At 45.2% G+C, this 26310-nt stretch overlaps 1 protein-coding gene across 1 annotated transcript in view; it reads right to left on the bottom strand.

Annotated features, from left to right (window-relative positions):
* Positions 1 to 3524: 3524 nt before the first annotated feature.
* The window catches only part of LOC129712420 (arginyl-tRNA--protein transferase 1-like), a 72543-nt gene continuing 49757 nt past the window's right edge, over positions 3525 to 26310 (bottom strand). The window contains exons 7-12 of the mRNA XM_055660843.1: positions 25712 to 25840; positions 22979 to 23011; positions 20316 to 20497; positions 18725 to 18824; positions 14216 to 14336; positions 3525 to 9633 (exon numbers count right to left, since the gene is read on the bottom strand). Of these exons, the coding sequence (XP_055516818.1) occupies positions 9392 to 9633; positions 14216 to 14336; positions 18725 to 18824; positions 20316 to 20497; positions 22979 to 23011; positions 25712 to 25840 (807 nt within the window). The 3' untranslated portion in view covers positions 3525 to 9391. The remainder of the gene's footprint in view (positions 9634 to 14215; positions 14337 to 18724; positions 18825 to 20315; positions 20498 to 22978; positions 23012 to 25711; positions 25841 to 26310) is intronic.

Raw genomic sequence — 26310 nt, forward strand, 5'->3', positions numbered from 1 at the left:
AATTTTCAATAGTCAGACGGTGGTGAATCTGCGGAATTCATTGCCACAGAAGGTTGTGGAGGCCAAGTCAATGGATACTTTTAAAGTGAAGATTGATTTAGATTGATTAGTATGGGTGTCAGGAGAAGCAGGAGAATGGGATTGAGAAGGAAAGATAGATCAGCCATGATGGAGTAGACTTGATGAGCCGAATGGCCTAATTCTGCTTCAACAATATATTTACATAAACTTAGTCCCAACCCCACAGATGAGTGGATATTACAAATGAGATCCGTTTGGATTGGTAACGTTTTATTGTGTTTGATTTATTACTTTGTCATAACTGAAAGTAGATATCTATTGAGACAGTTAGGTAAAATCACTTGCCATTTTGTTGAATGGAAGGGAATATATTTTGACCTGCTTTGATAGTATAACATAGATAACAAGTTGACAATTAGTATCAAATCCCTTGCAATATTTATCTCAGTCCTTAATTTCACTAAACGTTAAAATTGGGACATAAAAAAATGAGCATCTTATGAGGTCATAAGGTCATGTGATAGGAGCAGAATTAGGCTATTTGACCCATTAAGTCTACTCCGTCATTCAATCATGGCTGATCGAACTCTCCCTCAACCCCATTCTCTTGCCTTCTCCCCATAACCCCTGACACCAGTACTAATCAAAAATCTATCTATTTCTGCCTTAAAAATATCAATTGACGGCCTCCACAGCCTTCCGTGGCAAAGAACACAGATTCATCATCCTCTAAAGAAATTCCCCCTCATCTTCCAAAAGGAACGCCTTTTAATTCTGAGGCTATGACCTCTAGTGCTAGACTCTTCCACTAGTGGAAACATCAACTCTATCCAAGCCTTTCACTATTCTGTACATTTCAATGAGGTCCCCCCTCATTCTTCTAAACTCCAGCGAGTACAGGCCCAGTGCCATCAAACCCTTATGCTATTCAACACTAAGACAGAAAGTCACGCTCTCTGCTTTCCTTTTAATGGTTCCATTGGATCTTTGACATCCACCTGAGTCAGAAGAGCAAAAGGTGTTTTGGTTTAACCCAACATCTCATCTGGAGGACACATTCACCTCTCTCAACGCTACACTTCCCAGGGCAGTCAACCCGTGGGTTGAGAATACAATCTGGAATCATTTGGCCCAACGTCGTTAGTTTTGGTATTGCAACCCATCAATGTGCCTTATTCAAAATTCAGAAGAGTATATTTTGTAAGAGCATCGTGAAATTTTATTTGCCACAGTAACTGTCTGAAGTATGAATATGTCAAATTTGTATTGAATAGAGGTAACTTCAAGTTCTGAAATGCCCAATGCAACGGTGCTGAAATTCCCCATACACATTGCATACAAAACTCTTATAGGCAGTGGCCTTATTTCTATATCTTTTATTTTTAAGGTTCTATTACTAAATCAATTGAACTGGATGGTAGGATAGAGTGGTGGAAAGACACGCCATGGCATATCTGCATGCTAGCTGTGTCTACACCTGGAAGGATACAGACAGCAGAAACACTGGAACATTTGCAACTCCAAATTCATCTTTGGTTCAGACCACAAAACATATTGTCACAGATCGCTGACTTTACGTCTTGTTTGAACTCCCTGCCTGGGACCACTGTGGGGACACCTACAGTCAACTAACTGCAATGGTTCAGGAAGGCTGTTCTGCAACACCAGAGGATAACAAATACCAGCCTTGCCCTTCAACGATATTCCAAGAACATTTTCCTTAAGGAAAGCTATAAATGAAAGAACAGGAGAGGAAGAAAGACAAGGGGTTATGGGGAGAAGGCAGGAGAATGGGGTTAGGAGGGAGAGATAGATCAGCGATGATTGAATGGCAGAGTAGACTTGATGGGCCGAATGGCCTAATTCTGCTCCTATTACTTATGATCGTTTGAAATTAACTGAATGGAACAATGAAAGGAAAATAATGAATTAGTCGCCACTCTCCCGAAGGGCATCTTTGAAGGGCAGGACTGCAGCAGAGTTGCAAGGCAGGTCGCACGACCACTTGGGTGACCACGCAAGACCTTGCTCAGTCTGCGATGTGGATTAGAAACTTGTTCACAATGTGGCAGGTTGGTGGAGGTGGGCAAGCACTAGAGCCTGTGGCAATGCTTGCAATTATACCCGTTAGATACATAGTAATAGGTGGAGGAGTAGGACATTTGGCACCGACCCATTCAGTAATGATCATGACTGATCATCAAAAATCAGTACCCCGTTTTTCCTTTCTCCCCATATCCCTTTATTCCAGTAGCCCTAAGCGCTATATCTAACTCTCTTGAATACCTCCAGTGAATTGGCCACCACTGCCTTCTGTGGCAGAGAATTCCAGAGATTCACAACTTTCTGGTTGAAAAAGATTTTCCTCATCCCAGTCCTAAATGGCCTACCCCTTATTCTTAAACTGTGACCCCTGGTTCTGGACTCCCCCAACATCGGGACCATTTTTCCTGCATTTAGCATGTCCAATCCCTTAAGAATTTCGATAAGATCTCCTCTCATCCTTCTAAACTCCAGTGAATACCAGTTGGCAGCCATTGAATTCCCCGCAGCCTCGAAACCCTCCGTGAACACGGTGATCGATCGATAAACAAATGAACCACTCACAACTACCGTAAAATATAACCACTTTCAACTTTATTCATTTATTTTACAGAAAGTTAAAATACTACCACTTGGAAATGACTCGTATTGCTAAAGTTTGACTCATTGGTCAATAAACCATTGGAGAGAGCATCCGAGAATGACCTTTGTTCAGGCTAAAGGGGATCTCGACCTCCATTTGGAATGAGCGAGTGCATGCAAGTTGTGCTTGCCCCTTTAAGGGGTATTTCCTATCAATTAATAAAATAATAACTTTAATAAAATAACTTCTCCATTGACAATTGTGGAACAACAACCTTGGGATGCAAAATTGGAACTTTTGCGGCACTTTGTGGTTATTTGCTGCCTTTATTTTTTTCGCAGAAGGAAGATGTGCTTTTTAAATGGCTGGCATTGTGGTCAAAGCCTTACAAAGGCCACTACAGGTGGATTGTGGAATGTGAATTGCATAGCTGAGACGTAAACTGACATTCACAAGCAACTGCAACCCGGAGCTGGAAATCTGGGTGATTTTTCCTTCCTGTCTCGGGACTCAGAATCGAATGGAGCGCAGCGTTTGAATTGACCCTAAACCAGGACTATACAGCCCATTGCTGCAATGCCAAAGATGGACACAGAATGCTGGAGTAACTCAGAGGGTCAGGCAGCATCTCTGGCGAAAATGGATGGGTGATGTCTCGGGTTGGGACCCTTCTTCAGACTGATTGTGGGGGGTGGGGGCATCTGGAAGCAAGGAAAGACCAGGGCCTCAGGCAGGGAGGTTCCCTGATAGACCAATTGTTTGCCAGGTGTGGTGTGATCCCCAAGAAGGATGTATCGTTGTGAACTGTGAAATTGGTTAGCTGACTTTTAATGGAGGAGGGGGAGGCCAATGATGGGAGGGGGGGGGGGGGGGGGGGGGGGGGGGGTGAGTAAGGGGAGGGGGGAGAGGAGTGCATGTAGAAGCTAGTTATTGAATTCAACGTTCATATCACTTTCATTTTTCTCCAGATATGCTGCCTGACCTGCTGAGTTAATTCAGTTTTGCATCTATCTTTGTTGTAAACTAGCATCAGCAGCTCCTTTTTATAAATCGCATTTAGTTCTGTAAAGCCAAGGCTTGAAAGGGTTAAACAATAACGCAGCAAACTTAAATAGCTCCACGGAGAAACGCTCCGCTCCGCTTTGACCAGTTCCACCCACAGACTAAAGGAATTTTAAGACTTGCAGCCTCTTTGTTCTGGTAACCATGGCAACACACCTCATATAAAGCAATCCTATTATAAACCTAAAGGGGGAAGGTTGGCACTTGTTGACAACAAAGGTGGCTATAATCTTAATCTGGAATTAAGCGAGGATATCTACCTTTGCATAAATAATAATGAATTAACAAATGTTGTGAATTACCCATTTTTTTGTAGCCATCTAGCCAAATAGCAGAAACCACAGTCAATTAACTGCATCTCTGTTGTACTTGCCAGGGTTTTGGATCTTCAATGGCACATGGGACGTGTTTTGAAACTTGACATCAGAAAATTGCTCATAAATTCAATAGCAGTTTGCTCATTGGTTTCCACATGTACATTTCCCTTTGTGGTGCAACTCTCAGAAGCAGAGAGAATTTATGCAGGACAGTTATTTAAAAAAGAGCTCTCCAGTCTAATCCCACCTTATTGTCCCCTGCCTATCAACTCTCCATTAAAAGACGTTTGGACAGTAACATAGATGGGACGGTTTCTGAGGAATATGGACCAAACGAAGGTAAATGGGAGTGACTTAGATGGGGCATCTTGATTGGCATTGATAAGTTGTCCATGCCAATCAAGATGCCCCATCTAAGGTACTCCCATTTACCTACTTGTGTCAGTTATATAACTCTATCACTGTACAACTTAATGACTCTATAACTGTAAAGCACTCTCTGATCATTGCATTGTTACTTGGAATGCTCTCCTTGCAAAATTATCCATAAATGTGACACATCTCCCTCCATCATATCATCTGTTGAATCCCATCTCTTCATGTTCTCCGAGTATGTCTTTGTTGTCATCTCTTGAAATACTTGAAAGATGTTGTCAAGCTGGATACAGAGAAGATCTACGAGCAGGTTGCCAGGGCTGGAGGGTCTGAGCTATCGGCAGAGGTTGAGTAGGCTGGGACTCTATGCCTTGGAGCGCAGGAGGATGAGGGGTGACCTTAGAGAGGTGTTTCAGATCATGAGAGGAATAGATCGGGTAGGTGAATTGAGGACCAGAGGACATAGGTTCAAGGTGAAGGGGAAGATTTAATAGGAATTAAACACAATTTCACACAAACGGTGGTGGGTGAATGGAACAAGCTGCCAGAGGAGGTAATTGAGGCAGGGACTATCCCAAAGTTTAAGAAACAGTTAGACAAGTACATGGATAGGACAGGTTTGGAGGGATATGGACCAAATGCTGGCAGGTGGGACTAGTGTAGCTGGGACATGTTAGCCGGTGTGGGCAAGTTGGTTCAAAGGGCCTGTTTCCACACTGTATCATTATATGACACTATGACCCCCCCAGCTTTGCCCCAACCCCCCTCTTCATGTTCACACCTCAGCCTATTCCTTTCCCCCACATTATTCTTCCTACAAAACCCTCATTTTCTGCCTTATTGCCCACTGGTCTTTGACAACATCTTTCCACATTTTACATAGAATTTTTCACCAAGAGCGCCTGTGTCAGTTTTACACCCAGTTCCAGAATATATGTTCTCCAGTCTGAAATATGCAATATATCCAAAATATAAAGAGCACAACGCAACTGGGCACAGGAATTGTGAATTCTACGCCCATTCATGCATCAGTCCTCAACGGGGTACCCGATATCCATTGCCCCACTCTCCTCATATTGTTTGCCACCATGAATAAAACACAAAGTACTGGGATAACTCAGTAGGTCAGGCAGCATCTGTGGAGGGAATACCCATGGTTCAGGACCCTTCCTCAGAAGAAGTTCTCCTCTCTCCAATAGGAGTTCTGAGAGACCATCTCTCACTGCCCACCTTCCGTGATTCCTGCTGCTCTCTTGGTCTTTGACCCGGGTCTGACCCACACTCGCTAGTTACCGCAGACACGTGTATGTCCTCAACATTAGCCTTCACTGCCATCTTGTCCCACGTGATGTCCTGCTCCGTTTCCAGGCCTCCCAGTTCGGGCCCAACCAGGATCAAAGTTGCAATCTTTGATCCTTCATTTTCACACCTTTGCCTTCCATATCTCTCATTTCCCTCTCCCCTGACTCTCTCAGTCGGAAGAAGGGTCTCAACCTGAAACGTCACCTATTCCTTGTCTCCAGAAAGGCTGTCTGTCCCGCTGAGTTACTCCAGCATTTTGTCTCTATCTTCAGTGTAAACCAGCATCTGCAGTTCCTTCCAATGCAGTTCATCTGAAGAAGGGTCCTGACCCGAAACGTCATCTATCCATTCCCTCCACAGATGCTTCCCGAGCCACTGAGTTACTCCAGCACTTTGTATCTTACTCGGAATTTAGCATCTGCAGATCCATATATACCCATGGTAATACACTGCTTTCCTACACCAATCAGAAGGTGAATAGACTTCTCCTTTACCTGGTTATCAATGAAACTGCTTTTACTGACCACAAATAAATTGCTGGAGTAACTCAGCAGATTAGGCAGCATCTCTGGAGAAATGGAATAAGTGACATTTTGGGTCGGGAACCTTCCTCAGACTGAGAGTCAGGGGAGAGAGAAACGGGAGAAATAAAGACACATGGAAAAAATATCATTCATTACCTTTCATTCATTCATTTTTTTAATGAGGCTTTTTATATTTCTCCATTCCCTTTCCCTTGACTCTCAGTCTGAAGAAGTGACTCGATCCAAAACGTCACCTATTCATTTTCTCCAGAGATGCTGCCTAGCCAGCTGAGTTATTTCAGCATTTTGTGTCTATCTTCGGTGTAAACCAGCATCTGCAGTTCCTACACTTTATGCCTTTATTGACCCGTAAGCAATATTTTTAAATAATAGTGTTGAAATAGAATTTAAAGAAAGACATTTTAATGCCTCTGCTGATTTTCCTGAGTTACTCCGGGCAGTGCTGAGGGGATGTTACTGACTCCTGGAAGCCACAAGGCCTTGCAGGGACCATGTCAATACCAACGCACAGTGGATTATACATGAGATAAGGAGATGCTGCAGTGAACAGGAGGGTGAAATGAATGCCAGGTAAATGTGGCACTTAGGAACTAAGCAAAATCACTTTAAACATTTGGGGATTTGATACAGGCACTCCCCGACTTAAACAAGGGCTACTTTCCGTGAATGCTTACGCCAGTCAGATTTCACATACATCCGAATCACCAGCCCTGGCTAACGGCACTTTCCGTGGCACACAGCCTCCTGAGTAAGCACCTCCGCCAGCCACCTCCTCCACTAGATAGGGCTCTTAAAGAGAGCGGACTCAGGGGATATGGAGAGAAGGCAGGAACGGGGTACCGATTGTGGATGATCAGCCATGATTACATTGAATGGCAGTGCTGGCTTGAAGGGCCGAATGGCCAACTCCTGCACCATTGCTGGCTTGCTTCCAATGTAAACAGCAGTGTTGTGGAAATTATAAACTGCCTTGACTGCACAAGGGACCGAGTACATAACAGTTTGCGTGACTGCGAGTCCACGTAAGTCGCTCAGCGTGTAAGTCAGGGAGTGCCTGTATTGATTTTTGGCCATTGGATGATACTGCATGTGCCCACTGCTGCCATCCAGTGGTCATGGTGCAGGACTGCTCGTAAATACATTCCCCGTCAGGCACTTGGATTCACAATTGCGCTGGTTGGTATCACCTGAGTATCGACTTATATTAACTATAACGACCATTATAACTAAGGCAGAGTGAGCTGCAACCATCATATCACTGACTGCTGTAGTTCATTCATCATGCAGCTCTTAGAATACATGTGGTGCTTTATCCAGAGACTTATATACAAAAAATATATTTTCAAAAATGCTATTGGGATGATATCCAGATTTAACTTGGATCTGAAACCTTAATCCTAACAGGCCTTGGCTGATCTATTCACAGTTACTGTACAAGATCCAGAGCAGTGAACTCTTCATGTTAGCTCCCTCTACATAGAATCCTGAAGGTGAAATCATTCCCCCCTTCACCTCCATTAGTTAAAGTTCCTAATTAGAAAATCACCACCCAAATGAAAGCAGAATTCCTGGTGAAGGACACAAAAGGCCGGTGTAACTCAGTGGGTCAGGCAGCATCCCTGGACAATATGGATAGGTGACATTTCGGTTTGAGATCCGAAACGTCACCTTTGTTCAGTTCAGAGATACAGCACGGAAACAGGCCCTTCGGCCCATCGAGTCCGTGCCGACCAACAATCACCCATACACTAGCTTTATCCTACACACGAGGGACAACTTACAGAAGCCAATTAACCTAAAAACCTGCACGTCTTTGGAATATGGTAGGAAACCGGAGCACCTGGAGAAAACCCACATGATGGAACGTACAAACTCCGTACAGATAGCACCCGTAGTCAGGATCGAACCAGGGTCTCTGGCGATGTAAGGCAGCAACTCTACCACTGCGCCATCGTGCCCAACTATCCATGTGCTGCCTGACCCGCTGAGTCACTCCAGCATTTTGTGTCTTTCTTTGGTAAACCAGCATCGGAGGTTCCTTGTTTCTTCAGAATTCCCGTGGTTTGGACAAATGACCATTCTGATGCTGCCTTCGTTTGAGGAGATGGTTTCACCAGACTCGCTTCTTCTGCAGCCCATTATTGGTTGACCATTTTCTTCAGCTCGAGACTTGTTGAATCAACATATCTTCGTCATAACATTTGTGGCAGGGATGTGCTGAACTAAGGTGCAATTTGAATCAGAGTAAGACAGAAATATAGAGGGTTAATGTCTAGATGGTGACAAAGGGAAAGCAGAAGGCAGCAGAAACAGTCACCCATTTCATGTCTCACCTTCCCATTGCCGTTGGCATTATGTTGTTGCCAGGGTTCAATTCCAGCACTTTAGTACCCAGCTGTATTCAAAACTGTTACAAAAACGAACCACAATCCTGAGAGGATGCATCAATGACACTCCCTTTCACCTCAATGGCTATCACCTGTAAACTGGTCGAATCACAAATGCTGATCATCTTGTGATAAAGAGAGAAAGGAACTTAATGGATCATCCAGATCCAAGACAATGAGAGGAATAGATCGGGTAGACGCACAGAGTCTCTTGCCCAGAGTCGTGGAATGGAGAACCAGAGGATATAGTTTTAAGGTGCAGGGGGGGAAAGATTTAATAGGAATCTGAGGGGTAACTTTTTCACGCAAAGGATGGTAGGTGTATGGAACGAGCTGCCAGAGGAGGTAGTTGAGGCAGATACTATCGCACCTTTTTAGAGACATTTAGACAGGTACATGGATAGGATATGTTAAGAGGAATATGGCCAAATGCAGGCAGGGGAGACTAGTGTAGATGGTACATGTTGGCCGGTGCGGGCAAGTAGGGTCGGTTTCCACGCTGTAAGACTGTATGAATCGTGATCCATGCTGGGCTTTGAGGACTTTTTTTGCATTCACTGTGGATTCAAGGAAGGTTGAAATGTCTGTTTAAGGTTTCCATTGCTTCCCTCTCATGAATGGACTTCGGGCACCAGGCTGGTGACGTTCCCCATCTCTCGCTCCCTTGCTCCACCTTCCGGACCTGCTTTCTGATGGAGCTGCCAGTTGCCTGGCGGTCAGTGCAAGTGGGGCGGGGGTGTGTGGGGGGGGGGGGGGTCAGCTCTCCTCTTCCTTCCTGCAGCAGCTGCCTCGGCAGCAGCAGCTCAGCAGGCGGGCGAGGCAAGGCAGGTGCTTCCACCAGGCTGAGGGCGAAGAGGAGTGGATGGAGACCAGGTCCTCCTGAGATACCACGAGCATGGCTTCCTCCGTCTGAACCGAGGCCGAGGAAGACGGGCTCAGCGCGTCCCGGAAATTGCGCAGAAACCAAAGGCCTTCGTTGGACAGGCCGCAATCAACAGCTGTAACAAAAAGGCAGATGTTATTATATTCCTCCATGTAGTTTTATGGGAAGTGTTTGTGGCAGATACTTTGTGGTAAAACGTCCTTGTATCTCACTAGGATAAGAGGTGGCACGATGGTGCAGTGATAGAGTTGCTGCCTTACAGCGCCAGAGACCTGGGTTCGATCCTGACTATGGGTGCTGTCTGTACAGAGTTTGCACGTTCTCCCTGTAACCAAGTGGGATTTCTCCAGGTGCTCTGGTGAGACTCGGCCTTGATCATGCTGGTGGCCTTAAATTCAGGATGTACACAAGTATGAGATAATTGGTCTGTTAGCACGCAAAACGAAGATTTTTCAATGTATCTCCGTACTCGAGACAATAATAAGCCAATGGCAATACCAATAATTAAGGCACAGAGTGTAAAGGAAGTCCTGCTGAACATTTGTCTAATTTCTTCTGCAGTGAGAGAGTTCAATTCTGGTCCTCTCTTTATAAAAGGAATGGAAGGAAGGGTCACAGTTACAGTGATAGTGGGGAGATACCACACACTGGGGACAATTTACAGAAGCCAATTCACCTACAAACCTGCACGTCCTTGGAATATGGGAGGAAATGGGAGCACCCGGCGAAAACTAGCATAGTGGGGCTTTCTCATGGGGCGACTTGACGCAAGTTGTAACCAGAATGAAGTGGTCGTGGTCTAGCATGATATCACACGATATAACGGGGGGTAGATAAAGAGTTCCCACAGGTACTCGGCATTTCTGTTATTTGTGTGAGTGACTTGTCCGTCTTCCGAGCTTTCCCGTTAAATCTTGAATGAACATTGTGAACTGTGAAGTGTTGTTAAATCATCACGTGACACAAATGATGTCACTTTTTTTTTTCACACACTATAAATATCCTCCCTTGGTTGAATTGGCTCATTTGGAGACATGCCTGTACTAAGTAGTTTCGAGTACAGGATGGTGGTGTTTTTCATTGACGCTCTGTATGCAGCAGCCCTCTGTGTGAATCGAGGACGCTTGCGTGAAGGCAGAAGGGTGAGATTAATTAAAAAGAGAATTAAGAGGAAGTCTCACTGGGTGAAGCCCATCTTTCAACGGAGACCTCTATTTGGACAATATGATAAACTGCTTATGGGGCTTTCTCACGGGGCGACTTGACGCAAGAGGTAACCAGAGTTGAACATCGTGGGAACCTCGTACGATAGCCGTACGGCATTCGTGGACCACCGTGGACCACCGCGGCGCTAACAGCAGGTACTCGTGTAACTTGTAGACTCGGGAGAAAATTCAAGCAAGCTTGAATTTCTCCAAGAGTGACTTGTACACTTGTGGTTGAACATTGAAACATTATATGGACGTAGTGGCCAGTGCGATATCCGTAATAACTCTTGCGTTTACCGTGGGAACTCCTGGGAATGGTGAATCCGGAAGCTGGACAGAGGGGACAGAAGGTGAGTAAAAAAGGTGGTCTCAATATCGCCAATGGAACATATGTCCATCGAGGACGTCCCACCTCATTGTCATTGTTGGAGAATCTTTTTCACTGGAACACTTGCAGAGATGGCTCCCAGAAAAGCTCAAAGAAAGGGGGTAAAGCATGTCAGAAAGGTTTTTGCCATGCAGGAGAATGAGGAGGAGACACAGCAAGAGAGACAGGTGGAGAGGCAACAGGAGATGCCACAGATAACACTGCCTGTGGGCTCCTTGGAGCAGGGAGAGGGTGAGCAAGGTGGATTTCAGATTGCCTCCCCAGTAGCTGTTGTAGGAATAGCCTCAACAGACGCGTATATAAAGGGAAGATGGCAGAAGGTAAGGCCATATAACTTCACCAGGGAACAAGAGGGGGAACTTGTCGAATGGTACCAATTCAGCAAAATTCTTTACGATAAATCCAGAGAGGATTACAGAAACAGGAAGAAAAAACGGAACCTGCTGGAGACGAAGGCTGCGGAGTATCCCGGGTGCTCATGTGAGTATATATAACGATATATTAGTACATCAACAGGAAAACCATTTAATGTTATCCATGATTTAAAAACATACATTGCTATTGATGTAAAAGTGCTGTTTTTGCAGTTAACTTAAACTTCTCTTATAAGTGTGTCTGTGCCCTGCAGCTGTAAAGTAAAAAAGTGGCAGACAGCTTTTACACCATCTGTGTTTGAAGTTGGAATCATGTCTCCAAGAGCCATAAAATAAATTATGCATGAGGGCAACTTTCACTTGTAATGCTTGTCTTAAAAAAGGCTATCTGTATTTACAAACTTGTGCTCAGGTATCCAAGAAGCACAAGAAATAGCACATTAAATGCGGAGGGCAGGCTCTTAAACAGGCCTCTATTTACTGTCCAGAACTTTTAATATAACGGAAGACAGCCGATGCTTGAAGTTCTATGTAATTCCACCACTCTACTTTAATGCAGATGACCAACTCATGCAATGGTTCATGAATCAGAGGACCATCTATGGAAAGGTCACCGCACTTGGGACCAAAACAGGGTCAGCTGGCAGCACACTGACAGAGAGGAATAGGTGGATCGAGGAGAAGTGGCGGCTCCTATCAGGGCATATTGTGCGTGTGGTGACCAGGACTAGCGCACCCAAGGTACTTTTATTACAACAAATTTTTGAGGTCATGAGGCTCTGGACACTATGTCTAAATGATTTTATGTCATTCCTACAGGAACAACACATCATTGAGCATGCGTTCGATGATCCTCTGGAAGGGACTTCCACGCCGAGCCCATCCACCAGCCAACAGCACCGCTCTTGTGGCTCTTGGAGACATGATTCCAACTTCAAACACAGAGGGTGTAAAAGCTGTCTGCCACTTTTTTACTTTACAGCTGCAGGGCACAGACACACTTATAAGAGAAGTTTAAGTTAACTGCAAAAACAGCACTTTTACATCAATAGCAATGTATGTTTTTAAATCATGGATAACATTAAATGGTTTTCCTGTTGATGTACTAATATATCGTTATATACACTCACATGAGCACCCGGGATACTCCGCAGCCTTCGTCTCCAGCAGGTTCCGTTTTTTCTTCCTGTTTCTGTAATCCTCTCTGGATTTATCGTAAAGAATTTTGTTGAATTGGTACCATTCTATAAGTTCCCCCTCTTGTTCCCTGGTGAAGTTATATGGCCTTACCTTCTGCCATCTTCCCTTTATATACACGTCTGTTGAGGCTATTCCTACAACAACTACTGGGGAGGCAATCTGAAATCCACCTTGCTCACCCTCTCCCTGCTCCAAGGAGCCCACAGGTAGTGTTATCTGTAGCATCTCATGTTGCCTCTCCACCTGTCTCTCTTGCTGCATCTCCTCCTCATTCTCCTGCATGGCAAAAACCTTTCTGACATGCTTTACCCCCTTTCTTTGAGCTTTTCTGGGAGCCATCTCTGCAAGTGTTCCAGTGAAAAAGATTCTCCAACAATCACAATGAGGTGGGACGTCCTCGATGGACACATGTTCCATTGGCGATATTGAGACCACCTTTTTTACTCACCTTCTATCCACTCTGTCCAGCTTCCGGATTCACCGTTCGCAGGAGTTCCCACGGTAAACGCAAGAGTTATTACGGATATCGCACTGGCCACTACGTCCATATAATGTTTCAATGTTCAACCACAAGTGTACAAGAAATTCAAGCTTGCTTGAATTTTCTCCCGAGTCAACAAGTTACACGAGTACCTGGCGTTAGCGCCACGGTGGTCCACAAATGCCGTACGGTTATCATACGAGGTTCCCACGATGTTCAACCCTGGTTACCTCTTGCGTCAAGTCGCCTCGTGAGAAAGCCCCAAACAGGGAGAACGTACAAACTCCGTGCAGACAATGCCCATAGCCAGGATTGAACCCCGGATGCTGGCGCTCTGAAGCAGCTCCTCAGCTGATGCACCACTGTGCCTGCCTTCACCTGAAAAGATCCAAGGTCTGGAAGGTTGGGACTAGACCCTATCACATGGGAGGAACATTCAGTGCAGCCGATAAGAGGTGGGGGAAGTTGTTCCCAAATCTTGTGGCATGTACTTTCAAGCTTTTGGCTTTGCACCCAATGCAAGACGATGGAAGAGAGAATGAGCAGGTTTTGATTGTGTTGGCTGCGTTGCCACGGCAGCGTGGTTTAAATGGATTTGATGTTTAGGAGGCAGGTCTGCGTATTGATCTGGACTATATCCACAACTTTTTTCAATGGGTTGAATGGCCTCCTGTGTTTAGTTTAGTTTAGAGACATAGAGTGGAAAGAGGCCCTTCGGCCCACAGACCAGTGGTCACTGTACACTAGTTGTATCCAACACATGAGGGACAACTTACAGAAGCCAATTAAGCTATCTACCTGCACATCTTTGGAATGTGGGAAGAAATCGGAGCACCCGAAGGAAACCCATGGGGTCAAGGGGAAGACGTGCAAACTCCGTACAGACAGCACCCATAGTCAGGATCCAACCTAGGTCCCTGGCGCTGAAAGGCAGCAACTTTCGCACTGCGCCAACGTGCCACCCAGTGTGGTGACCATACTATGAATCTAATATTCTATGATTTCCAACGGCTACAGATAATAGATTGGTTGCAGTTGACACCCACCTGGCTCTTCGCCGTCGTAAAGCCGGGCAAACTTGCTTAACTCCAGCTTGGGTAGGCATTGTTCCACTGACACCCAGTGCCCAGTGACAGGACACAGCAGCTCTGTTGGCTGGTAGAAGAGCTACAAAGAAAAACACCAAAGATTAACCCAGGCTCAGTTCAATGGATCAGAATAAAGTCTTCAAGAAACTGCGTGGAATACGAGATAGAAACAAAATGCTGGAGTAACTCAGCGGGCCAGGCAGCAGCTCTGGAGAAAAGGAATAGGTGAGATTTTGGGTCGAGACCCTTCTTCAGACTGGAGTTACTCCAGCATTTTGTGTCTATCTTCAATTTAAACCAGCATCTGCAGTTCCTTCCTACACACCCGTTTCAGTAGAATTGTTTATCCCATCTGAGAAGGCAGTGGTATGCCAGCTGCTTTGATGTGGGAGTTTAGCTCTGTACTTTGGAAAGAGAAGTTCAAAGAGATCATAATCTAAATGGTGAGAAACTGCAAATGACTGAAGTCAAGTCAAGTCAAGTCAAGTCAAGTTTATTTGTCACATACACATACGAGATGTGCAGTGAAATGAAAGTGGCAATGCTCGCGGACTTTTGTGCAAAAGACAAACAACAAAACAACCAAACAAATTATAAACACAATCATAACACACATATTCTTTTACATAATAAATAATGGAAGGAAAAACATTCTGTAGAGTTAGTCCCTGGTGAGATAGGCGTTTACAGTCCGAATTGCCTCTGGGAAGAAACTCCTTCTCAACCTCTCCGTTCTCACCGCATGGCAACGGAGGCGTTTGCCTGACCGTAGCAGCTGGAACAGTCCTTTTCAGGGGTGGAAGGGGTCTCTCATGATTTTGTTTGCTCTGGAGTTGCACCTCCTGTTGTATAGTTCCTGCAGGGGGGTGAGTGAAGTTCCCATAGTGCGTTCGGCCGAACGCACTACTCTCTGCAGAGCCTTCTTGTCCTTGGCAGAGCAATTCCCAAACCAGATGGTAATGTTCCCGAACAAGATGCTTTCCACCGCCGCTGCGTAGAAGCACTGGAGGATCCTCGGAGACACTCTGAATTTCCTCAATTGCCTGAGGTGGTAAATGCGCTGCCTTGCCTTACTCACGAGTGCTGAGGCGTGTGATGCCCATGTCATATCCTCAGAGATGTGGACTCCCAGATATTTAAAACAGTTCACCCTATCCACAGGATCCCCATTTATACTCAATGGAGTGTACGTCCTCGGATGATGTGCCCTCCTAAAGTCCATGATCAGCTCCTTCATTTTTTTGATGTTCAAGAGGAGGCTGTTATCCTGGCACCAGAGTGCTAGATCAGCCACCTCTCAATTCCTCTGTCTCCACCACATCTGCTCTCGAGATGTGGCTTTCTCTCCATACATAGACATCTGAGATGTCCTCATTCTTTATAAAATGTTGTTTCCCCCGGGCTGTCATAGATGGATCCCCCACCTGCTTCTCTTCTGTGTCTGGGAGTTCGGCTCTCGCTCCCTCTCTCCCCAGATGCAGCAAGGACAGAGTTCCCCTGGTCCTCCCCCCTGGACTCCGCATCCAACACATCCCCCTCCGACATTTTTCCATCACCTCTAATATTTTCCACCTCTAATCACATCTTCCCATCTCCACCCCTTTCAGCCCTCCGCAGAGACCGCTCTCTCCACAGTTCACTCATCCCTTCCCGATTTGGAAAAATCGTATTTGTTCCCTTAATTACACACTGCTTTTGAAACATGTAACACACATGTAAAATGCAAGGTGCTTATATTGAATAAATTGAGGTATGGAGAAGGGCTAAATGGCCTACTCCTGCACCTAAATTCTATGAGGGATGGAGAAAGAGGCGAGCATACATGAGCCTGAACGTATTAGATGGTGGGGCAAGCTTGAAGTGCCTGACAGCCTGATCCTGCTCCTATTCTCTTGTGTTGAATTTGTGAGCTTGTCACCACAAAGACACAAGTAAACGTTTTATAATCATGCGTGAATTCACTGTTGATGGTGTGGAGTAAATGACTTTAGCTTAATTTAGAGATACAGCGCGGAAGCAGGCCTTTCATTCCATCGAGTCCGCACCGACCAGCGATCCCCGCATATTAACACTATCCTACACACACTAGGGACATAGAAACATAGAAATTAGGTGCAGGAGTAGGCCATTCAGCCCTTCGAGCCTGCACCGCCATTCAATATGATCATGGCTGATCATCCAGCTCAGTATCCCGTACCTGCCTTCTCTCCATACCCCCTGATCCCCTTAGCCACAAGGGCCACATCTAACTCCCTCTTAAATATAGCCAATGAACTGGCCTCAACTACCCTCTGTGGCAGAGAGTTCCAGAGATTCACCACTCTCTGTGTGAAAAAAGTTCTTCTCATCTCCGTTTTAAAGGATTGCCCCCTTATCCTTAAGCTGTGACCCCTTGTCCTGGACTTCCCTAACATCAGGAACAATCTTCCTGCATCTAGCCTGTCCAACCCCTTAAGAATTTTGTAAGTTTCTATAAGATCCCCTCTCAATCTCCTAAATTCTAGAGAGTATAAACCAAGTCTATCCAGTCTTTCTTCATAAGACAGTCCTGACATCCCAGGAATCAGTCTGGTGAACCGTCTCTGCACTCCCTCTATGGCAATAATGTCCTTCCTCAGATTTGGAGACCAAAACTGTACGCAATACTCCAGGTGTGGTCTCACCAAGACCCTGTACAACTGCAGTAGAACCTCCCTGCTCCTATACTCAAATCCTTTTGCAATGAAAGCTAACATACCATTTGCTTTCTTTACTGCCTGCTGCACCTGCATGCCTACCTTCAATGACTGGTGTACCATGACACCCAGGTCTCGCTGCATCTCCCCCTTTCCCAATCGGCCACCATCGACAATTTACATTTAGACCAAACCAATTAACCTACAAACCTGTACGTCTTTGGAGTTTGGGAGGAAACCGAAGATTTCGGAGAAAACCCACGCGGTCACAGGAAGAATGTTCAAAGTTTGTACAGACAGCACCCATAGTCGGGATCAAACCCGTGTCTCAGGCAATGCAAGTGCTGTAAGGCATTAACTCTACCGCTGTGCCACCGTGCTGCCTGTGCCATATAAATAATGTAGATAAAAATCATCAAAGGTATGGCTGCTGAATTTAGTGATGGCACAAAGAAAATCTTGAAAGCAAATAATGAAGAGGGAGGAAAGAATCTAGAAAAGGATGTATGTCACCAGGTGCCCCATCACGTCACAGGGACTGTCTCCATCTTGAAAACAGTGACTGGGACCTTCTCTCTCCCACACGAGGAAACATCCTCTCTGCATCCCTCGCGAGGTGCCTCGATACGTGATTGGAAAACAAATGCAGGATAATTTGGAAAGTAGTGAAATAGTCCATTATCGAAATAATGTGTAAATCGGGTAGCACAGTGGTGCAGCTGAGCAAGTCAGTTCAGTGAGTTTCTATCAAGTGCAACCTGAACCAGTTTCTGGCTGGGCCAAAGAATTCTCATCAAAGGCAGGGATGGAGAGAAATATCAATGTCCATGATGACCATGTCGTTCTTTGATCTGACCTGGGTGGGGAGATGATGAAGAACCTGGCGTGAGGGATAAATGTCTGGATTTTATCTTTTGCTGGTCACTCATATGATCCAGGTCGGGATAGAAATGAAACCACTGCAGTAAACAAGTTGCCGGGTCCAACTGAGTCTTCTCCCACCTGCCATAGTTAAAGTTACAGTCATACAGCATGGAATCAGCCCCTTGACGACAACTCATCCATATTAGTACCACCCTTAATATGAGAGCAAACCCCTCGGGTCCCCTTCACATCTTTTCCTCCCTCACCTTAAACCTATGCCCTTGTTTTTTTATAAGTCTCTCCTACCCTGGAAAAAGATGGTGACAATCTCCCAAATTTATAGTGGCCAGTTAACCTACTAACCCAAGGTTTAGTTTAGTTTAGATTAGAGATTCAGTGTTTGAAACAGGCCCTTCGGCCCACCGGGTTCGCACTGACCAATGATCACCTATACACCAGGGGCAATTTACAGAAGCCACTTAACCTACAAACCTGCACATCTTTGGAATGTGGGTGGAAACCGGAGCATCCGGAGAAATCCCATCCGGTCACGGGGAGAATGTGAAAACTCCGTACAGACAGCACCCATAGTCAGGATCGAACCTGGGTCTCTCGTGCTGTAAGGCAGCAACTCTACCACTGGGCCACTGTGCCGCCCAGATCTTAGGGATGTGGTAAGAAAACGTGCACTCAGGGGAAAGCCACAAGATAACAGGGAGAACATGCAAACTCCACGTAGATAGCACCAGAGACGGGGATCGAACCCAGATCACTGGAATGCGAGACAGCGGCACTGCCAGATGATGGACTGTGCCGCACTTGCACAGGAACAATACTCATTCTTAATTTGCAATTGATTTCTTACCAGAACCCTATGCATTGGCAGAATAAAAATTGTCCGAGCTTAGCTGAAGACCATTGTGTTTACCTTGTATTTTACTTTAACACACGAGTGTACGTAAGGGCCCAAGTAGTAATACTTCATTCTGGGAACCTTCTCATTCAGTCTTTGGGTTAGTGCTATTTCCCTGGAAAACAGTAGAGAACGTGTCACTCTTTCATTGTAGACTTTCATTGTTCAGGTCTCCCGCTCTCAGATAAAACATTGATTCATTGCCGAACAACCCCCTTCATACCTTTATTTCAGGATGCCGAGTCAGATAAGTATTTTGATGGAGGAGATAAGATTGCTGGACGGTATGTGAGTCCAGGATTACAGAGGGATGGATGGAGGACCTGAAGTTAATGTCAGCCATGATCTTAGAGTGAGAAGGCATGGAAACAGGCCCTTCAGCCCATCACGTTCATGCCAACGATCAAACTATCATTTCCATTCAACTCCACTTACACACACACACTGGGGACAATTTACAGTTGCCAATACCCTCACATCTGTGGAATATGTCAGGAAATCGGAACACCCAGAGGAAACCCATGAGAACATGCAAACTCCACATGGTCAGCGTCGGAGATTAGGTCCCAGGTCTCTGATGCTGTGAGGCACCGGCTCCAGCCACTGCGCCACTGTGCCACTGTGACATCCATCTTATTGAATGTCCCAGCCTGGACCACTCCTCTTCCTGTTTCATGCCTGGATATAGACACACCAGTGCTCTGTTCACTGCCGCCCACTAACACGGGACATTTCCTCTATAGAAAATTATAAACACAGTCCGAAACCCCATTGTGGTCTGGAGCTGGAGGGGCAGATGGGGGCAAGAGGGAGGGAAAAGGAGGTCATGTTATGTTGCCTGACCTTCTTGGAGATGAATGGGGAAGGGGTGTAGAGAGAGGTGTGGGGAACAGAATCACTCTGTATTTGCTCTCCTATCCCTTGAATTAAGTTCGTCTCTGCAGATGCATTGGCTAACTTGGCCTCTCCATTCTCCATAACCTGAACATATCCAAAACTCTGTTAATGTTGCTTAACTCTGCAAACATGCATCCCCCAACATACTTCATCTCGCTCATCTGGCTCCTGGCTCCCAATACGTCAACAACACACCATTACAGTTTCCATCCTAGCTTCCTCTTTTCATTGAGCTTTTCCATTGCTGAATTTCCATTATAACAAACCACATCTGTCAAAGTGTTTGATGCAACAGAATGCAGGTTGGCAAGCTGGATATGGAGGCCACCATGTTTGGTCAGCATTGTAGGTGAGTTTACAATCATTTAAATGAATAACTGGAGAATTATAGGCACCAAGTCCACATTTCCCAATAGCAAAGTTCCCTGCAATATGGATGCCAAACATGTATCATTTGCTTTTGTCCATTTGTCTTTTGAGAGGACATAAAATGCTGGAGTAACTCGGCGGGTCAGGTAAAATCTCTGGAGAACATGAATAGGTGACGAATTGAGTTGTGACCCTTCTGCAGATCTGATCAGAAATGTCGCCTATTCATGTTCTCGTGGGATGCTAGCTGACCCATTGAGTTACTTCAGTAAACTCTTCGATACTGTAAACCAGCATCTGCAGTTCCCAATTGTCTCATATTCTGTTGTCTGAATAGTACCTGAGAGCAGAGTAGACTCCCAACGAGAGAGAGGAGTAATCTGGATCGTAGCACAAGTACTGCGAGTTAATTCCTTCAGGTAGTATGTCCAACAGTCCAAGAGCTATAATCTTCCCGTCCAGCAGGAACTGTTCAATGAAGGAGCCATAGCCAGTATCTGGGCCATCTGCAGGGTCCTCCCCCTATCGGTGAGATGACAGAAGCAAGGTAAATGTACTTCCAGAAATTAGACAAGCCAATTCTGAATCCATCACAAAAAATACTAACTCAAATCAGGCATTGAGATCAGATTATACACAATCTCAGTCCTTGGAACGAGAAACAATGTTTCCCAAGTCCCACAAGTTGTTTCGTTTATAACCTGTTCTCAATGTTTCCCAAACTGGGAAACTCTAATGAGTTATTTTGTAATTTTGTCAGCACCAGAAACAGTGGCGATTGTTTGCATATTTGTGTATGGTGTGCAATTTCACTGTACACATATAGTGTGTAGGTACAATCATATACACTGGTATATGTCACACTAAAGTATCATTGAATTGAATCAAATAAGCCTGTGGTTGTTCATCTGGTGAATTACTTGCAATATGTTGTTGTTGATAGGAAGCTTCCAAGAATCATAATCACCTGCTTCAGCCTACTGGGACCGGCAGCTATTTCTGTGCCTGTTTATCCATATCTGCACATACAAGATCTTTAAACCTTCACCAGCACTAATTATATTGATAAATAGAATTAATTTCATGGGAATATATCACATCGCAATTACTGCCAGTTGCATTTTTCTCTAAATACCGATTTCTTTTAATCACCCATCAAGTTGATATCACTTGTAGGAATTAAAAATGATTTCCCCTCTTCAGCCTGGAGAATGAAGGAAGAAAATCTCTCCAAATTATTCCCGTTAAAATGCTCCCTCGTTGGTCACCATGTGGGTTAGAGTTGAGGGTTCATTTTCCAAATATTTTATGCCCGTGCTTAGACCTTCCTCCAGGTATAATTGAAGGGGATAAGACACAAAATGCTGTAGTAACTCAGCGGGACAGGCAGCATCTCTGGTTAGAAGGAATGGGTAACGGTTCGGGTCGAGACCCTTCTTCAGACTGGGAACTGAACTGAAGAAGACTGAAGGAGGATGGAGTCAACAGCTGAGAATGGTTGGTGATCAGGAGGTTTCTGAGCCCGTTTGACCCCCAGGGCACAAAGGTGGACGGGTGAGGAGAGGGTCGTGGGTTCACAGGTCGATCCACACGTCCGAGGAAGACAATGGGGCCTGAGGCCTGCAGCAGCCTGGGGCTTGCCTGGACTGGGCAGCACCCCTTAGAACTAGAGCGTGGACTGGACTTTGAAAATGGTGGCAAAACATGGTGCCTTTTGCGTGTGTGCTCAGTGGACTATCTCTGTACACTTTGCTAATCAGGGGATGGCGTTTCCGTATGGAATTACTCTGCTGGACTGTTTATTAAAGAATTTCACTGTGTCTTTGCACGTGATAATAAAGCACCATCGAACCATTGGAGCTGATGCCATGAGATTCAAAGATAGAAACAAAATGGTGGAGTAACTCAGCGGGACAGTTGCCAAGGATTCAATCCCTCAAACAGAGACACCAAATTCTGGAGTAACTCAACGGGTCAGGCAGCATCCCTGGAGAACATGGATAGGTGACATTTCAAGGGTAGGGGTTACAAGATCTGTGTTGAGGTAGTTTTCTCTGTCACGTCACTAAACTAAGTTGGTGCTCCAGGTCAATCCTCAGAAAGTTTTGCATGTTGACTTTTAGACTTTGGATATACAGAGTGGAAGCAGGCCCTTTGGCCCACGGAGTCCGCGCCGACCAGCCGTCACCCCGTACACTAGCACTATCCTACACACTAGGGACAATTTACAATTTTTACCAAAGCCAATTCATCTACAAACCTGTCTTTGGAATGTGGGAAGAAACCCGAGCACCTGGAGAAAACCCATGCGGTCACGGAGAGAACATACAAACTCCGTACAGACAGCACCTGTAGTCAGGATGAACCCAGGTCTCTGGCGCTGTAAGACAGCAACTCTACGGCTGCACCATTGTCTAATCTCTGTAGGTGTAAAGGGCCTGTCCCACTTGGGCGTCACGCAGATGGCGTGCGAAGATTTTGTACATCCCAAAATCCCAGGTGGCCACGCGTGACCGCCCGTCACTACCTACGTCACCACGCACGCATCACGTGCGCAGCGTGACGCGTAAATGATGTCGCGTAAATTACGCGCAAATTACGCCCAAGTGGGACAGGGCCTTAAGGCTCCCCTTCTACACACACCTCACCCAATGTCTTGACCAAAACTTACCTTAAAATAAGTGATTTCGTCATTACGTCCTGCTGTTTGTGGTAGGTTATTGTGCATATAATGCTTGTCATTGTTTTCTATATTATATCAATGGCTTCACCAACAAATCTGGAGCTTGTAAATAATGCTATAAAAAACATAACTTCCTTTTGTTGTTTTATTTCTTTATGACGTATTTTTGAAGGATTGGGATCTTTCCCTTATATCTACAAATTATGATTGGGAATTAGTTATGATATCATCAACTTAGCCAAAATGAGATTACTATCCAACGGCTAACCAATTATCCGCACAGTAGCCATCTACTGCAGGTAGAAATAGCACGGGCTTACCAGAAGTGGAGTACTGCAGAAGAACCTTCTGTACTGCAAGAAAGAAATGACAGTCAGTTAGGCCGATGAGCACAGAGGAACCCTACTCCAGTACTTCCTCTCCTCTTTCAGCCACACCCAGTGGACGCATGGCCTTTATAGAAATTCATAAAAGATGGGTCCCTCCACCAGTGTTTTAGGCTTGGAGATCAGTACATTGAATTGCATGACCTTCCCTCTAGGTTCAATTCTGAAACCCACATCCTCAAAGGAATTGCAGATGCTGATTTACAAAAAAAGATACAAAGTTCTAGATTAACTCATTGGGCAAGGCAGCATCTCTGGATGGGATGTTTTGGGTCAGTACCCTTCATCTCTAGTCTGCAGAAGGGTCCTGACCCGAAACATCACCTATCCATTTTTACCAGGGATGCTGCCTGACCTGCTGGATTACTCCAGCACTTAGTATCCCCCCCCCCCCCCCCCCCCCCCCCCCCCCATCAATTTAAGTTCTCCTTGGCAGCCTTGGATAGGTACATGCATAGGAAAAGTTTAGGGATATGGGCCAAAGATGGTCAGATGGGATTAGTGTAGATGGGACATCTTTGTCAGCATGGGCAAGTTAGGCCGAAAGGCCTGTTTCCATGCTGTATGATTCTATAACTCCATCCATTTCTTGCACAAGTTGCTTCCATTTCACATGTGACTGTCTTTGCGAACTCTTTGTTCATTAGTGAAGAACGTCAATGCTGGGAGATGGAATGGTTTGTGTTGAAACACATATAATCAATATCAATGACTTATGGTCAGGGTGGCCGAGGTTAGGAGCCAGGCCTTTGTTCTGTTGGGAATGAAATGTGCTGACAGCAAAATCAATGATGCCAAAGGGCATGGGGTTGAATGTTATGGAATAACTAATGATTTCACTGCTTCTCAATGGGGAATAGACACTTTGATGGATTTACAAACACTGATCATTGATCCCATTAATATGTTCAATCTGGATTCGAATTCCAATGGCGGAAAATTCTTGTATATAAACTGCAACTTGTAAACTGTCCCAAGGAATTTTGCCAACTTTATTTAAAAGGAATTATAACTAAAATTAGGGCAGTAGTAGAGCTGTTTCCTTACAGCGTCAGAGACCCATGTTCGGTCCTGACTTCAGCTGCTGCCTGTGCGGAGTTTACACAATCTCCCTGTGACCGCGTGGGTTTCCTCCGGGTGCTCCTGTTTCCTCTCATATCCCAAAGACGTGCAGGTTTGTGGGTTAATTTTCTGTAATTTGCCCCTAGTATGTTGGGAGTAGATGAGAAGGTGCGATCACATAGAACTAGTGTGAACTGGTGAACGATGGTTGCTGTGGACTCATTGGGCCAAAGAGCCTGTTTTCATGCTGTAATGCTAAATTAAAACAAATTCAAACTAAAACCAAGGAGCAAATTCCTGTCCTCCAGCTCTTGGTGAAGGACATTACATGACGACATGTGAGACATTGAGATGCACAATGCATTGGGCAAACGGACTGTTTAAAATCTAACTCGAGACCTAAAGGCAGGTTCTTCTCCACCACTATCTGCCTCTTTCATGCTGCTATAAGAATGTGTTTTTGGTTATGTTTTCCAATGTATGCCAAAGAGTCTTTTATATTAATTTTATTTAACATCTTGCCTGGAAAATAACACCTCTGAAGAGACAAGCCTCTCCCAGACAGCACCAAACTAGCTTTAGTTTTAATTTAGAAATACGACATATAAATAGGACTTACGGCCCACTGAGTCTGTGCCAACCAACGATCGATTGTACACTGGTTCTATGTTATCCCATCCTACACACAACGGGAAATTTTACCGAAGCCAATTAACCTACAAACATGCGCATATTTGGGATGTGGGAGGAAACCAGAGCACCCAGAGAAAACCCATGCAGTCACAGGAAAAATGTTTAAACTCCGTACAGACAGCGCCCACAGTCAGGATCGAACCCAGGTCTCTGACGGAGTAAGGCAGCAACTCTACAACTGTGCCACCATGCCACCCCGGACTATCAGAGGAGAATTTTGGACATCTCTATCCGAAACAACTCTAGAGCCCGTAAACCTGGATCAGGCAAGGATGCTATCAACTTATTACTTATTTCACATCACCTTCCCATAGGTGCTGCCACATACACTTACTCTTAACTCAATCTCATTCAGTAATTCCATTATGTGCTGCAGTACTTTTATACACTACTACAGATTGCACTATAATGTTTGCTCCATTCTCCTGTTTTGCACTTGGCGTACTTATTGTAATATCTATCATTACTATACATATACTGTTTACTCTGAGTGAGTCATAGAGTCATACTGTGTGGAAACAGGTTCTTCGGCCCAACTTGCCACACCGATCCAACATGTCCCATCTACACTAATCCCACCTGCCTGCGTTTGGCCCATGTCCCTCTAAACCTATCCTATCCATGTACCTATCTAAATGTTTCTTTGACCTTGCAATAACACCTGCGTTTCATGTGAACAAGGAATTTCATCGTGAAATGGGCTACCAGCACAATCAATGGAGCCAACAGCCATGGGAGCATCAATCTGTGAGTGGGTTAGGCTCACTTCCCATGTACATGCTGATGGTGAGGAGGTCACCCATTGACAGAGTGGCCCGAGATAGGGGAGAGTCCCCAATATCAAATTCACACCCTATGCCCACGTTAAAACTCCAACCATCACTGTAAGTGTACATTCGGTACAGTTGGTACCTCAGCCTCCGAAGCCATCAGCTCTGTGTCTTTGTGCACATGCATCTGGTATCGTTTGTAGACCTTGTAGGATTCACCAAAGGTGGACTGTAGTTCAGGGCTGGGTGGAGAAAGTCTCAGCAGCTTCACCTGAGAAGAGCAAATATTAAGGGGAAAATAAACAAAATACAAATGATATAAACAGAGAAAATTCTTGATGATACTCAAAAGGCCAGGCAGCATCTGTGGAGGGAGAAACAGTTAATGTTTCACTTCCGTGACCCTTCATCTGAACGGGAAAAGTGAATGTTATATGTGATGGGCAGGGTCAATAATGGAGGGAGCAAGGGTCTCTCTATGATTAGATGGAGACCGAGACTGCCCAGGTGAGTCTTTTTGGTGTTTTTGGCGCCATCAGACAGAGGCTGATGAAGCATGGCTGAGCCCTGGCGGGGTGTTAAATAGGAGATGAACGAGGGAGCAGTGGGAAGAAGAAACACCAAACTGGAATTATTCACAATTACTAGAACCCTGAAATAAAGGAACTGCTGGAAATACCCAGCAAGTCCAGCAGCATCTCAGTATCAGTATTCATTTCAGTATTTACTTTAATGTCATTT

The sequence above is a fragment of the Leucoraja erinacea genome, chromosome 32 (assembly GCF_028641065.1).
Source record: "Leucoraja erinacea ecotype New England chromosome 32, Leri_hhj_1, whole genome shotgun sequence".
NCBI classification, from domain to species: Eukaryota; Metazoa; Chordata; class Chondrichthyes; order Rajiformes; family Rajidae; genus Leucoraja; species Leucoraja erinaceus.